This window comes from Aythya fuligula, chromosome 20 (assembly GCF_009819795.1).
Source record: "Aythya fuligula isolate bAytFul2 chromosome 20, bAytFul2.pri, whole genome shotgun sequence".
Taxonomy (NCBI): Eukaryota; Metazoa; Chordata; class Aves; order Anseriformes; family Anatidae; genus Aythya; species Aythya fuligula.
Window position 1 is genome coordinate 4,728,762 of NC_045578.1, and position 14,065 is coordinate 4,742,826.

At 43.5% G+C, this 14,065-nt stretch overlaps 1 protein-coding gene across 5 annotated transcripts in view; it reads left to right on the forward strand.

Annotated features, from left to right (window-relative positions):
- Positions 1-14,065, forward strand: part of CUX1 (cut like homeobox 1) — a 268,484-nt gene that overhangs the window by 108,451 nt on the left and 145,968 nt on the right. For all 5 annotated transcript variants that reach the window (XM_032200836.1, XM_032200831.1, XM_032200835.1 and 2 more), the window contains exon 4: positions 11,684-11,762. In XM_032200836.1, coding sequence (XP_032056727.1) covers positions 11,684-11,762 — 79 coding nt within the window. The remainder of the gene's footprint in view (positions 1-11,683; positions 11,763-14,065) is intronic.

Here is a 14,065-nt window from a genome sequence, read left to right on the forward strand (position 1 = left end):
TGTCGAGTTATAATTTATTGTTCAGTGTATAGATTTGGCCTCTGTTTATTGTTAAGACTGGCTTTCTGAAAGATCATGAGATGAATGCCCCAGGTAGGTCAAGAACAAATTGCCTTCAGTGTATAGAGGCTTTTCTCCATCCAAACCCACTGGAGTTGCCTCGTCCTACTCTCCCGAGATGGCTCTGCAAGCCATGTAGCTCGGGCAGGTCTTGGTGTCACAGCACAAGTGCTCTAGGACATCTGCAGAGAGGAAGAAGTTGAAACAGGGAGTGATCTGCTGGTAAGAGATTCTCTGCTTCTGCTACAGATGCTTCACAAGTTGCAGCCCCAGTGAAGTATACAAAAAACAATGACAACAACAAAACCATAAGTATTTAAAATAAAGAGAGGTGAAAGGAAAAGTAGTGAGAATAGATGCCTTCTGCTGGAGAGGAAGTGTCCTGGAGCAGCAGGTAAAGAATACTCTTGGAGTGCTCTGGTTCACAGCCCTGTAGGCATTGTGGGTGTTGTATCAAACTTCAGGGCACCACCTTCTCCTCATCTTTTTCTTGTACAGAAGCTAGGAAAATATGTGCTTGCATGATGCAGCTTCTCCATCAACCATGTGGTCTCCACTGCATTTTTGCCCCTTGCTTCTACCTGCACCCCATACTGCTCTTGCACCCTTTTCTTGCTCCCTACTGACAGAACTAAGTAGGTGTTTTGGCATGTCAGAGCAATATTAAGTTATCGTGCTGCCCCAGAAGGGAAGCAGGCCTTTGCAGATCCCCCATGGGATGACTCCTTCCATGGGCTCAGGGCACTAGGGAAGGCCAGACGATCAGAAGGCGCAGTTCCCTAACAAACAGAGGTATTTAGGCAGCTTTACACGGCTGTCGCTGTCTTCCTGCCTACCTCTGAGCTGCCTCCCCACCTCCTGCCTTCCCTTCACACTTCTACTCATATGATCCCGTGGAGAGCACAAAGTTTTCTTTTTTTTCCCCTCTTTTTGGCTGGCTTAGATTTCTGCCAGGTTGGTCACTGACCCAGCTCGCTGAGGCTCCTGCTGGCCAGGGGAGAGGCAAGAAGAGCAAAGCCAAGGGCAGGAGGAGTGCGGCTGTGCCAGTGTAGGTTGACTTAAACTGTCCTTGAACTGTACCCTCAGCAAGTCCGACGTGACTTGGAGAGAGGTTAACTTAAGCTTGCATATTTAAATATCCTCCCATGCATGCTTTATGGGACATCTGCTTGTAAACCTGTGGCTAGTTCACTTTTTAAAATAAATACACTGATCACTTCAGCCAAATTTTCTTCTCAGCTTGAACACGGATATTGATACCTCATGCCCCACTCTGTGTACTCCCTTTGTATAGTATGTTCACAGGTAAAAAACAAAACAAACAAAAACCGTAACATTCCATATTCTGGGGATATTTATCTCAATCAAAAGAAATTGCAAATGAAACTGTTCCACTTATCAAATCTGCAGTTTCCATTAGTTGTTGGAAATAAGTTTTTTGGGGGGTACAGATGTTGGTGCTTTAAGTAAGTGTGGATTTTTTATGATGACAGTTAAAGTAAAGCATTATGAAATGAATTTTAATGTGCTACAAATTTAAAATTGCATTCCTAGTGCAATGTGAAACCCTACTAATTCGTCATTGATAATTTCAATATAGTACTTTGTCCTTGTTTAGGATTTTAATGGAAATTGAATGCTTTTTTTTTTTTTTTAATGACTAGACTGTTGTGTCTGATAGAAAGCTGATAACATTGTCCTTTTGATTTCTGTGGGTAGCTTTTTTAACTTTCCTGCAAGGTTTAAGGCATAGAGGGTATAAATAGCTTATTTGGGAGCAAGACGGTTAGAACTCACTAACTTGAGGTGTAAAATTCCTAACATTTCTGTCTTGAATCTCATTTTTTGTTTGCTTATCATTAACCCGAGGATGCATCTTATTAATGGTTTGCTCACAGTATGCTGGGCTAAATGCAGGACAGAATCAGAAGGGCTTAAGAGCTTTATCATTCAATCATAAAATCATTATCTATCGTTTCCAAGTTGGCAAGCAACCACCTCAGTAAGCTGTGCTCAAACCCACTGGGTCATTGTGCGTTATCACGTTTACGTGAGCCGTTGGGCATTTGTATGAGAAATCTTAAAAATAAAACTTTATGGTCTTGGGCTATGTTAATTCACAAGGCTGAAGCTGTGGTATGGAAATCTAATGTCTGAATCCGTATTTGTGAAGTCATCAAATAGATATTTTAAGGCTGGGAAAGGATTTCCTGAGGTCATTAGCATTCTTTTCATGTGGCATAGCAGTACTGTCCAACAGTAATGCAGTAATCCCTCATTTGGAGAACCCTTTAAGGCACATAACTCCGAAACAACACGCTAGGCTTCGTTTCTGTGAAATCCATTTCTCATTTTCTTCTCACAAAGCAAGTACTTTTAAGAGTGCTCCCGTTCTGATGAGACCACTCTGGCTCCCCACTTAGCTGAATTGCTCTTTAAACTATTAATTTGGTCAGCAGAGTAATTTAATAATTTTCCATATGCAGGCAACAGAAGCTGAAAATCTGTTTGGTGTGCTGGAACTACTAATCATGCCTTTGAAGGAGGGCTTTAATAATGCGTGTGTGTGCCTGAAGAACTTTGGACACGCTTTCCTTCTGCATTTTGGAAGGAGTTATTCCTGAGCTGATACCCTGATGCCCCCCTCTCCCCCTTTTAATTTCCTTATGTTAAATTTACAAACCTAATTAATACAATTTCTTTCCTGTAGGTTCACTCCATGATGGCTCAATTAGAGTAGCAGTAGAACTGTGGTTCAATATTCAGGCCAGCTTCATAATTGAAAACACATTTTCTTCTCAAAAGCTGCAGCTGGTTTGGTTCTGCTCATGCAGAAAAGGATATAACCTTGCATAACATAGGAAATGAACGGTTGAGAGAGAAGCCAAATTCAATTTCAGTCAGATATTTTGAGGATAAGTCCATGATCTATGGAAGCAAGGGAATGAAAAGTGTGTGTATGTGGAAAGCAGCGTATTCAGCACTCTATTAATCACGGCTAGCCTGGGTGCTGTTGTGTGCTGTTGCGTTAGCGCTGATTCGAGTACAGAGGCTGGAGAGCAGCCAAGCACTCCAGAAGTTAACCTCTTAAAGACCCTGAGCTGCTTTCTGTTGAATAAATGTAATTTTGTGGTCAGAAATAAATGCTTGTGATGTAGCAGGAGCTTTGAAAACAACAGCGTGGCAAAGCTATTACAAATTGCTCTGTGTTGTGGAAGTCAACAGCATACATCAAAATTCAGAGCTCGCATCGAGCCGAGCCCGGCCCGGAGCCTCGCCACTCTTCAATGAAAGTCCCATTAAACCACTCCATGTAACAAAATGGAGTAAATCTGGTCTTTTTGGTGGGTAATTGTTGTCTTTCAGCATCCACTCTGCAGGGCGGGGGTGGTGGGTAATTTCCTTTGTATAAGGGGAGCACGGGGACTGTGCCTTCGTGTCAGTGTTGTTGGGGAGGGCACAGGCGTGCCCTGTGTGCTTTTTTGGGGTATCAGCAGCTCGGCAGCATTTCATCTCTGTTTACACATGTGTGCAAATGCTTATTTATTTATATATGTTTGGCTTGATTGCAGTTTAAACAACAGGAAGGTGATTTAAATATACTTAGTTGAGCATCTCCAAGGCAGACGCGCTCTCCCTGGTGAGCGTGGTGGGTGCCTGCTGCTGCAAGGGTCAGAAATCTCCCTGAGGGAAGAGACATTTTAACTCCAGACCAAGGGGCAGAACTGCAGCAATTCTCAAACTGCAGAAATTCAGCTATTGGGATAACAGATGAAGTCCCAAAGCTAAGGTATGGCAGCCAAACACATACCAGCACCAGGCACCTTTCTGAGGCTCTTGCAGGTTCATCTCCATCCCGTCTGGTGTGCAGACAAGTCGTACAGAAACAGCCATCACTACAGGGGTAACCTGGGGGGGGATCAACCCAAATCCTCTTATTTTTATGTAAGTGACAACGTGCTGAAATTCCTGTTGGCAGCTGGTGGGCTGTCTATATTAAGGCCCGCTATGCCGCTGCCACGCATTTGGGTGAAATGCTAACAGTGGTGGGAAACTATTTATGCAAAATTCAGATAGGCAGCACTGTTTCAGTTCACAGTGTCAGAAGTATCTTCTCATCCTTAAAAAAAAAAAAAAAGAAAAAAAAAAAAGAAAAAAAAAGAGAGAGTTTGAAGTGTGCTGGAAGGAATGAGGATGGGAGCGCTGTGCAGGGCGCGGTATTCTGCTGAGTGTCATCATAATCCAGTCCCTGCTTCTCCAAATACAGAATTATTCCTGTATTTATTGCAGAATTATTACAAGGCTTAATACAGGCCAGTGTCTGTTTTTGCCTTGCTGTAATAAAGCAGCAGTGATTTGTAAGAGGGCAGCTCAGTATAAAATATGAGCAAAAGATTGCATTTTGGTATTTATGCACAGGTAGATTTGCACAAAGGCAGTTAATGAGCTCGTGGCTGCAAGGATTCCTCTGCCCTATTTTTTAAAATACATGAAGAAAAGCTTGGGTCATTTCAAGGGAGAAAAGCGATTGTGGGGTCCAGACCACTGCTTATGGTAGAGGAAGGAGGAGAGGCTGATGGGCAGATGAAAGCAGCCACTTGCTTTCCTGCCGGGAGGCTGGAGGTGAAGGGGGATGGCACGGGCTGTCACCGCTTTCTCTCCTTCCTGCCCTGTCCCCCTTCTGCTGCGTTGTGTGCCAGGCTTGCCCGTGTGCTCCTCAGGAGCAGATGTCCTCCATCCCACCCCGTGCTTGTGCACAACAGTGAGGATCAAACACAGCAAGTTCTTACATCTCCCAGGTTAGCAGCATGCAGCAAATAATTTTGATCCCTTTGCTAGAAGGGTGTTCTTTTTAAGGTGTGTGGGCTGTAAGGAAGCCAGCATCCCTGGCTGGAGGTTGTGTGGTGCTGGCACCCCTTCCCCTCCCATTGCTCCCCAGCTGAGACCCAGACAAGAGCACAGCTCTGGTGCCCTCAGCAGCAGCTCAGCACCCCCAGGGCCCTGGACACAGCCACTGTCCTCGGAGGACACATCCCATGGAGCTGCCGACTGCCAGCACTGGAGGTGCTCGGTGTCCCTGGGGAGTGCAGCACACAGCTGGTAATTACAGCTGCTTTATTGCCTCGCCTTGGAAGAATTGAGCTTCTGTCACATTCACCTGCAAAGTGTTTTTTTTTCCTCCTTGCTTCCTGACATGTTTGGCTTTTTTTTCCAGCACTTTGACCCTCCTTTTGCCACCCACGTTTCGACACTGTGGCTCCGTGCTGTACCAGCCCATGGCAGCACGGGGTTGCCGCAGGCAAGTGTCCTCGCCCCAGCCTGGGGTGCCCACCTCCTGCTTGTGCTGAGTCTAGCAAATGCACAGGATGAGTCAGTTCAGCTCGCCGACACGGTGGAAAATAAATTCTTTCTCTCCTTCGTTGCTTAGTTTTTCATCGAGTCAGTGAGCTGAATCATGCTACAAGACTGTGATCGCTGGATCTGATGCAAGAGGAGCGAGAGCTGGTGGCCCGAGGCAGGAGGAGGGAGCCGGGCTGCTCCATTTGGTGCTTGCCCGAGAGATGGATGAGGAGCAGAGTGAGAGCATAAACTGAGAAACGCTGCTCAGAAACGCCCGGAGAAGTGTGGAGGAAGACATGCAGGTTACAGAAGGATCCAGGAGAGGTTCAGCAATCGTAGCAGACCCACCACTGCAATGATCTGAAGGCAGGGTGGCAAATAGTAAAAGCTATTTAAACAAAGCTGTCATTCTGCTGTCAATGTCTTGAGGCACATGTTGGGCTGGGCTGTTTTACTGGGAAGGAAGATCAAAGACTGGAATAGCAGCAAGAAGCTGTCCTGTGAGAATGAGGGAGCTGAGCTTTCCTCAGGGGATGGCAGCGTTGTTTGTCTGGGAAAATCAGGATTTATCTGGGCACAAAAGGAAGAAAAGGTTTGCAGGGTTCAAGGTTGCAGCTGTTTCTCAGTAGAGGGAAGTAGAATTGAAAAGTTGAAGGATTTCAGTCCCTCTTGAAGCTCTCTTGTTAACTTGAGGTTAAACCAACCAGCTGGCGAGGTGCCGTGCTTGTCCCTTGCTCTTCCCAGGTAGCGTAGCTGTGCACAGCACCCACAGCTTGGTTAAACAGATTGGAATTGTAGCCACTGTAAGGTCCTACTTTCCTTAAAGAATTTATAGCACAGCTAAAACACATACCATATGCTTTAAGCAGCTGCACAGGAATCATTTCTTTTTAATTTTGCTTCAAAAATCTTTTAATTGTAGCAGAGAAGAAAAATAATCGTATTTTTAATTTTTCTTCTGTCAGCTGCAAAAACTCTAACTGGGCTCTATTTTTACTAGTTTTCTGTGTAGATACCTGTTGGTACAAAGAAAGGGAAATAAGCCAACTGCAGATATACACCGCATGCTCCCCAATACGCACACAGTGTGTTGTAGAGCTGTTACGGTGCACCAACTTAGCAGCTGATGTACTGTTTTATGTGAGAGAGCAGCTAAGCTCTATTGTAATGGCTTAAAAGAAAGAATTATGTCATTGTGTAGTGCTAATAATGCTTGCTATATCCACCACTTGATTCCAAGGCAGCTATTCAAGAATATGGCTTAAAATAATGTTACATTAATGAGTTGTTATCATGCTTTTCCCTTTGTTTAATATGTTTCTTACAATTCTTAATGGCACTTAGGTAGCTCAAAGAAATTGAAGACAAATGAAAAAGCTTGGCAATGCAAAACAATACAAGGAAAGATGTGTAGGGGAGCTCTGTGTGCAGAGGGGGCTGCATGTCTCTCATTAAGGCATCTATTTAGTTTAAAATTGGAATGGCAATATAAATTCCTGTTTAAAATGTTTATTTTTTCTTGGTAAGTTGGTTCCAGATTGGGTGCAGGACAGTACAAGTTAGCATCCTTCTTGTTGAGGTCATTAGTGAGAGTGAGGATTGCAACTGAAGAGCAAAGCTGATAAATAGAAGAGTCAGGACTACAAAATCTATGCGTGAATGCTTGTGTTTGAGACTCGTGATATGTGTGTACAAGTTAATCGTGCTTCAAGGAAATCACTAGTTCTTAGGTAATGCCATACCAACACCAAAACCACGTGATCCTTCACTGAGCAGTTGTTGGCATGTTGAGTTGTATAAAACCAAAAGGAAAACAAAACCCCAGCAATGCAGAATGAGCCAAGTAGAAGGAACTCATCGTGGCCATGTGCTGGTCGCATTGTCTGCAAACGTGTTAACGTCCTGGTACCCGTGAGTTGGGAGAATTGAAGTGTCGATGCAGAACACGTTGGCACCTGGCAGCTCCAGCTTCCTAGCAAAGTGTTTGACCTCCCTGCTTCGCTTTCACTCTGAACACAGCCACTCAGCCTGCCTGGCTGCGGTGGCGGAGCAGGAACCGTGCAGCTTCTGCGGATCTGCCTGCTGAGCCCAGGTGATCTGTGGTGCAGTAGGCATCAGACTTTAATTAACGTTGAAATTTCTTGGCGCACGAAGCGTGACAGATTCCAAAATAAAGCCACGGGTTTTGCTTTCATCTTTTTGAATTTGTCTGTACGGAGCTAAAACAGAGGGAGTTAATGTTCATATGAAACTGCATTCGGCATCTTCCCTGACATACGTGGCCAGATTTATGGTGCTTACCTAAATGTGGAGGCAAAACTGCTGATTTCATTGATGATGATTAGATTTTAGCCAGGTGTAGCTGATGAGAGACTGACCAAGCCCCCCTGAAATTGTCTGTCCGTGCTATCAAAGCAGCATGGCAGCAGTGCTGGGCAGCCTGCTGCTGTTCTGCCTGTGGAAAATGGGAGCAGAGCAAGGAGCTCTTGGCAGACAAGCTGGAGAGAGATGGTTTTGGAGGGGAAGGTGTCTTTCAGCCTCGGGGAACAACTCAGTACTTAGGGCAACAACTCATGAAAGCACTTGACCTGGAAAAATAAGGTGGATGAAGGGAGGGCGGCTCTCAAACGAGCGTCTTGCTGCTCTGGTGAGATTGTGAAGATGAAGGGTGTGCGAAGGAGGGAGGATTCCTCGTGTCTCATTTCTGTTATCTCAGTGTAGCTCCAATGGTATTATCAAGACAAATAGTATGCCAAAACTTAAAAGTGAACATATGTTTATGGGGGTGGTGGGGAATACAGAGGTCACTGTTGTTTCTTTCTGGTATGAGAAGACATAATGGGGCCTGGTTTAGATAAATTAAGATGTGGAGCTAAGCTCGTGTCAAGACTACCCTAGTGTGATTATAAGTTGACTTCTTTCTGGGTCCCTCAAGTTTTTAGAGTCAAATAAAAATGTTCAGCAAGAGTTTTATAATATATTCACTGACTGTTTTAGTGTGATCTGATTGCAGCTGATCCTTGTTGGCTCCTGAACCAATTTTACTTTGATTTGAAAAATTTTCAGTGAAATCCCAAATGCTTATTTCCATGTCATTTCAGCGCTCTGTTTCCTTTGTCTCTGGACTTTATTTATATCTTGCTATTTTGATGACCTTCTCATCCCATATTTCCCCTTACACAGCTGGAAACTGGCATACTTAATTCTTTTTTATTCTAGTTAAAGTCATCATAGTGCTTTGGTTAAAACTATGTTTTAAGATACAGAATAGCTGCAGAGCTCATTTTTAATAGAATTTTAACCCAGGCAGCTTGATTGATTTTTTTTTTAACTACTTAAATATAAAAAAAAATCTTTCTGCTTGGTAGGATTGTTTGGAGTTCAGGCTCTGAATTTTGGGAGGAAAAAAAAAAAGATGTGAAAGTTCCGGTGATTTACAAACTGCTGCCATCAGAGCATCTCTGATGTCCTTGGAATACGGTGTTTCAATTCTGTTTTATACTTCAATCACTATATAACTGGCGAGTGGTGAATAAACCATAGTTTTTATAATATTTAGAGAGAACATAAGTACTAATGCCCTTTATTAAAATGTAAGAAGCTGTAATAGGAAAACAAATCCATTCAGTTATTTCACAGAAATAGAAATGTGTTTATTTTAAAAGCCTTGTTTTTCCTAGAAGGGGCAAATGAATTTTTCAAAATACAGTAAAGAATGAGTTCTGTGATGCTAATCGTCTTTAATAATAGTCATTTAAATTTGGCTGTACTGTGCTGAGCAGCAGCGAGAGAAAATTGTACGTGGGAACGCTGAAGTCCAGAAGTCTAACATATGGTGTGCTTTGGCCTTCAAAGTCTGTCTTCATGTACCCATGAAATATCTCAACTGCAGAAGCCTTTCTGATGGCTGCCCCCTCCTTTCTCGCCCGCTCGCTCGCGGTGGCTGATACTCTCGAGCATGGTTTGCACTACCCAGTGCTTCTCCGGCTCTGGCAGTTTGTTCCACATTCTAATTTCAAATACTCTTTGTGTGAAAATGTTCCGAGTTACTTATGTTCTCGTTCCCTAATGAGCATCGGTCCATCTGTGATTGCTTGAATTCCGATTAATAAACGCGTTATTCACAACCATCAATCCCTCGCTGTCCAGCACGTCGCATCACACGGCGGCTGAGATCCCGGCGCCTTCCCGGTGCTTTCTTGGTGCACTCTGACAAAGAGCACGGCCAGTGTGTCCTGGGACCTGGGGTCTGCTCTCCAGATCCACATCATTTTGGCCTATGCTGCTTGCTTGTCATCTCCCCAGTACTTTATTTTTAAATTTATAAGAATAGGTCGTGGTTCAATCATGGTACACCTCAGTTAAATTGCTTAAATTAATCCAGCCTTTGGGGGCTGTAAGTGAAGAAGGAATTTGGTTTGCTTCTCCTACTACAGCCTTGGCTCATGCTGAAGTAACTCGTCCCTTCACCACCTCTCACCATCTCTCTCCAGATTTCGTTGGGGCTGCCAAACGCTGTGCAGATGCCTTTGCCGTCCTTACTTTTCTCCTTGACCCCTCTCCTCAAGCCTTTCCTCAGTTTACACATTGTGTGTTGTGCTTCTGTGTAATTTTACAATTGGCCTCGTACTTCAGCTTTCTGGCCTTGATCCCCTCCACACCGGTCTCCACCAGCCACGTAGAGCCACAAGACTGAACTTAAGCCACGTGCAGGTGCTGCGTGCTGCTCTTGCGCACTTCTTCGCACCCATCTCCTCCACGATTTCCATCAGCCGTGTTGCAGGGTTCTCCCCCCAGATCCTTCCCTTCCCAAAGCACTCTAGCAGCAGGCAAACAGCCGCGGCACCGGGCTGACCCAGCAGCGCCCTGCGCTTATCTCTCCTCCTCCCCGCGCCGTTTCCTTGCCCTGGCACCCTGTGCTTCCTGCGCCAGAGCTCCCCGCGAGCCGGCGCGGCAGGTCGGGCTTCAGCCTGCTTTCCCTCCCTGCAGCCCTCCCTCCTGTATAATAAAATATCAGATACTTTCCTGAAATGCAGATACAGTAAACTCTCCCCATTGTTCCTGCCTTATCTACCGAATCAATAAAGTGGTTAAAGAATTCAAGGACGTTTTTCAGACAGGACCTTCCTTTTTTAGTACATGTTGACGTACGCACCTTTAAATGGTTTCATAATATTAACTGCTTTTGAAATACACAGAAGAATTGGTATCAGGCCTTTGTATCTGTAGTTCTTCAGATCCTTCCTTGCTTTTTATTAAAACATGGGAACGATAATCTGCATGCTTTTAGTTTCCTGATTTCAGTAAACTGCTGGAGAGCTCTGCCAGGCTTTCCTGCTTCCCTTTCTGTCCCTTTCTGCTTTGGCGTAGTAATTCAATGGGCTGAGTCCTGGGTGGGTTTGTGTGTTTTTTGTCAATATTTAGTAATCGTAAATCCTCTGTTTTCCAGTACGTTAGGAAAACACTCTTGCCAAAAAAAAAAAAAAAAAGTTGCTGTGGAATTATTCTCAGAGCTATAAAGCTGCCTTTCCTTTTAAAATGAAATTTTTAGAGGAAAATACAGATTTAGAGAAAATAATAGCTTGTGGGAGGCAGTATTTTCCCTCACCTGGGCAGGCAGCTTCTCAGATTAGTACTGTATGTATTAATACAAAACAAGAACAGAAACTAGTCAGAGCAGCCCGTCTCCAGCTCAGCAGTGCAAGGCAGCACAGCCTTCATGGTCTGTGCTTTAAGCTTTAGCAGAAAATGCATTTGCATGTAGAAGATTCAGAGATTTAGTATTAAGTATCAGAGGGTACCCAAAAGTACAGCTTTTCATCTTCTCACAGGCTTAGTGGAAATAACAGAAAAATATGTTTCCTACAATAAAGGCAGAGCGTGATGTCCGAAGTACATGCGGTTCCCATTTGTTGTGTTAGATCTTAGTAAGTGGTAAAAGAAAAGTTTTTGAGAAGAATGTCTGTCTGCCAAGTGCCTGGCTTTTTTTTTTTTTTTTTTTTTTTTAAGATTTAAAGTAACGAATGATAATAGGCAATAGTGTTCATAAAAATATCGATGCTTCCTATTGTGCTGAAACAGGACTTTAAATTACATTAAGTACAGACTTACCAGAAATACTCTTATACGGCTGCTTCTATAGGAGCTGTACACAGGAGACTCAAGTTCCCTCTTTATGTATTAACTAGTTTTATATGAAATATTTCCATTTATTTTTATAGCTCTGACTACAGGAGTTGTATTGGAATAAATCTAAAGCCTTCTTTTCTCATCACCCCTTTAGATTGACGCATTGGGTAAAAGAAGCAAAGAAGCAGAGGCAGCCTTCTTGAATGTTTATAAGAGATTAATTGATGTTCCAGGTAAGCAAATTATTTATGTATTCTGAGAATCTCGTCATTTATTTTGGTGTGAATGCTGCTTGGCATTTTTCTACCTTTGCTAAGTTAAATATGAGTAATGTTTTTATTCTGAAACCAATATGCTCTAATATTATTTCTAATGGAAGAAACTATAGCTAAGGCACGCTTCATGACTTCTTAAAACTGTTCATTGACTTTACATTTTAATGTTTGTATGAATCGATTAATATTAATACAGTATTGTGTGATTCTGAGTAATTCATTTATTAGAGAGTCCACTCTAACAAAATAGATACATCTTGAAACTTCATCAGGGTGAGGCGATGCTTGTACCCTGAAGGACAGAGAAAATTCCTCATCCTTTGAAGGAGAAAAAAAAAAAAAAAAAAAAACCTTAATAGTTGCTTGCAAAGGCCAGTTGCTTTGCTCCTATTCATTTGTGAAGAGAAGAAACACTTTGGATACTGAAAATTAAATCATTACCAAATTTCAATTCTGTTCAGCCTAAGTGTGATCATAAATTTCATGCAAAGGCTTTTCCTGTGTGTATTTTCAACTTTGCTTTATGTTTGTCGGCACAAGTTTCCGTATCATTTCTTTTTGCATTCTTTGGGAGTTGATTTTTTTGTTTGTTTGTTTTCCCCAATGTTAGAGACGTTGCTGTCTGTCAAAGATGAGAGGGAGTTACGAGTCCAGGTCCTCAGGTCTAAATCCTGCCTGGGCTGAGCTGTTGGCATATGGCAGTCTGTGTATGATTCTGTACTTTCATAAATGTGGACATTATATATATCTCTCTCTGAGTTATATTCAATACACTTATCTCAAAGAGGTTTTGAGGTACAATTAATACATCTAAGGGCTTTTAAGTTCTCATTGCGAAGCACACACTGGTCTTTACCTTTTAAGGAACGTACTTCATGCACACTTCAAACCAAAATGAATTTTTTAATGTTTTGTTTACAGCTTAAGTGGTTAAAAGGTCAGTGTTTTTCAGAAGCTAGTCAGCACTAATGTATGTATTTTTCCTACTTTTGCCCAGTGGCCAGTACCTGCTGTGCTATGTGTGGTGTACATGAAGCAATGCAGAGGCTTACAATGCTTGTCCTCGACCACAGTTGCCCCAGCAATGTTGATTTTTCAGTTATTTGGCCATGGCCTGGAGTTTTCATCGACTTGTTTCCTGCTCATTGTAACCATTCTTAGGTGTATAGCTCCACTTGCACATCTGCCTGTGCCACAGGAGGTGGCTGACATCTCGGAGCAGCTCCATGCATTGGATGGCTCATGTCGAGGTGTGCAGCAGGGCACAGGATGGGCTTTGTGCAGGAAACTCCTCCATGAAAGCACCCCCAGCAGACCCACAGCCTGCAAAACCACCGTGTAGTGCTGCAGAAAGGAGCTGTAGCCTTTCCATCTCCATCTAAACCCACCCAGGATGCTTGTTTGTTTCCTGCCATAGCTTGGGAGGCGGGTCAGTTTGATGTCTAGTGCTCTGAGAGTGGTAGTGTCAAACCAGAACTGCATGGGTCTCTGTGGATGCTCTCATGCAGAGGCTTTTTTTCTGAAGCCTTGTGTCATCACAGGTGCTGAGATTTGAATAGCAGAGTCAAGAGTAAAGCATGGTGGGAAAGGCAGGACATACATCCCATGCTGTAGGATCTGAATCGTGAGAGGCGTCTTTGTAAGAGAATTTTCTCCTTCATTTGCAAGAGCAAAATTTGCACCCCTTTGTCCACAGTCACAATCTCTCCCTTGTCCAGCCTTCCCCTGTGTGTGCCTTATGTTAAGTGTCAGAGAAATATTTCTTTGAGATTCTGACTCCATGTAAAACTTTCAGCCTGGCTAGGTTGTGAGTGCAATGGGGTCTGTGGGATTAGAAATATCTACAGGTCTTAGTCCCACGTCAGGGCCGCAGGCCTCAGAGGCACACGAAGAGCATGCCAGTGCTGTTAAAAGCAAATTCCAGATTCTCCAGAAGTCCAGCCAGTCTCCGTAGCTGTATGCAGGGTAGCCAGTACTCGCAGTTTACAACAAGGAACGTAACAGAAAGGAAAATCACCATTAGGGATGGATCGCGCTGGTGTTTGTCACGGTGTGGCGGGGCTTGGCCGTATGCACTCACAGTGCATGCGGTGGTGGCTTTGTCCTTTCATTATATATAGTCTTCTACATTCGGTGTATCTTCATGGTGGGCTTTCCTTTATAGGAGCCACCAGTATTAATTTATCACACGTGCTGTTCTGCCTCTCTGTGGCTTACATATCTTTTGACCTGTCCATTTGGTATTTCAAATATTTAGGTAC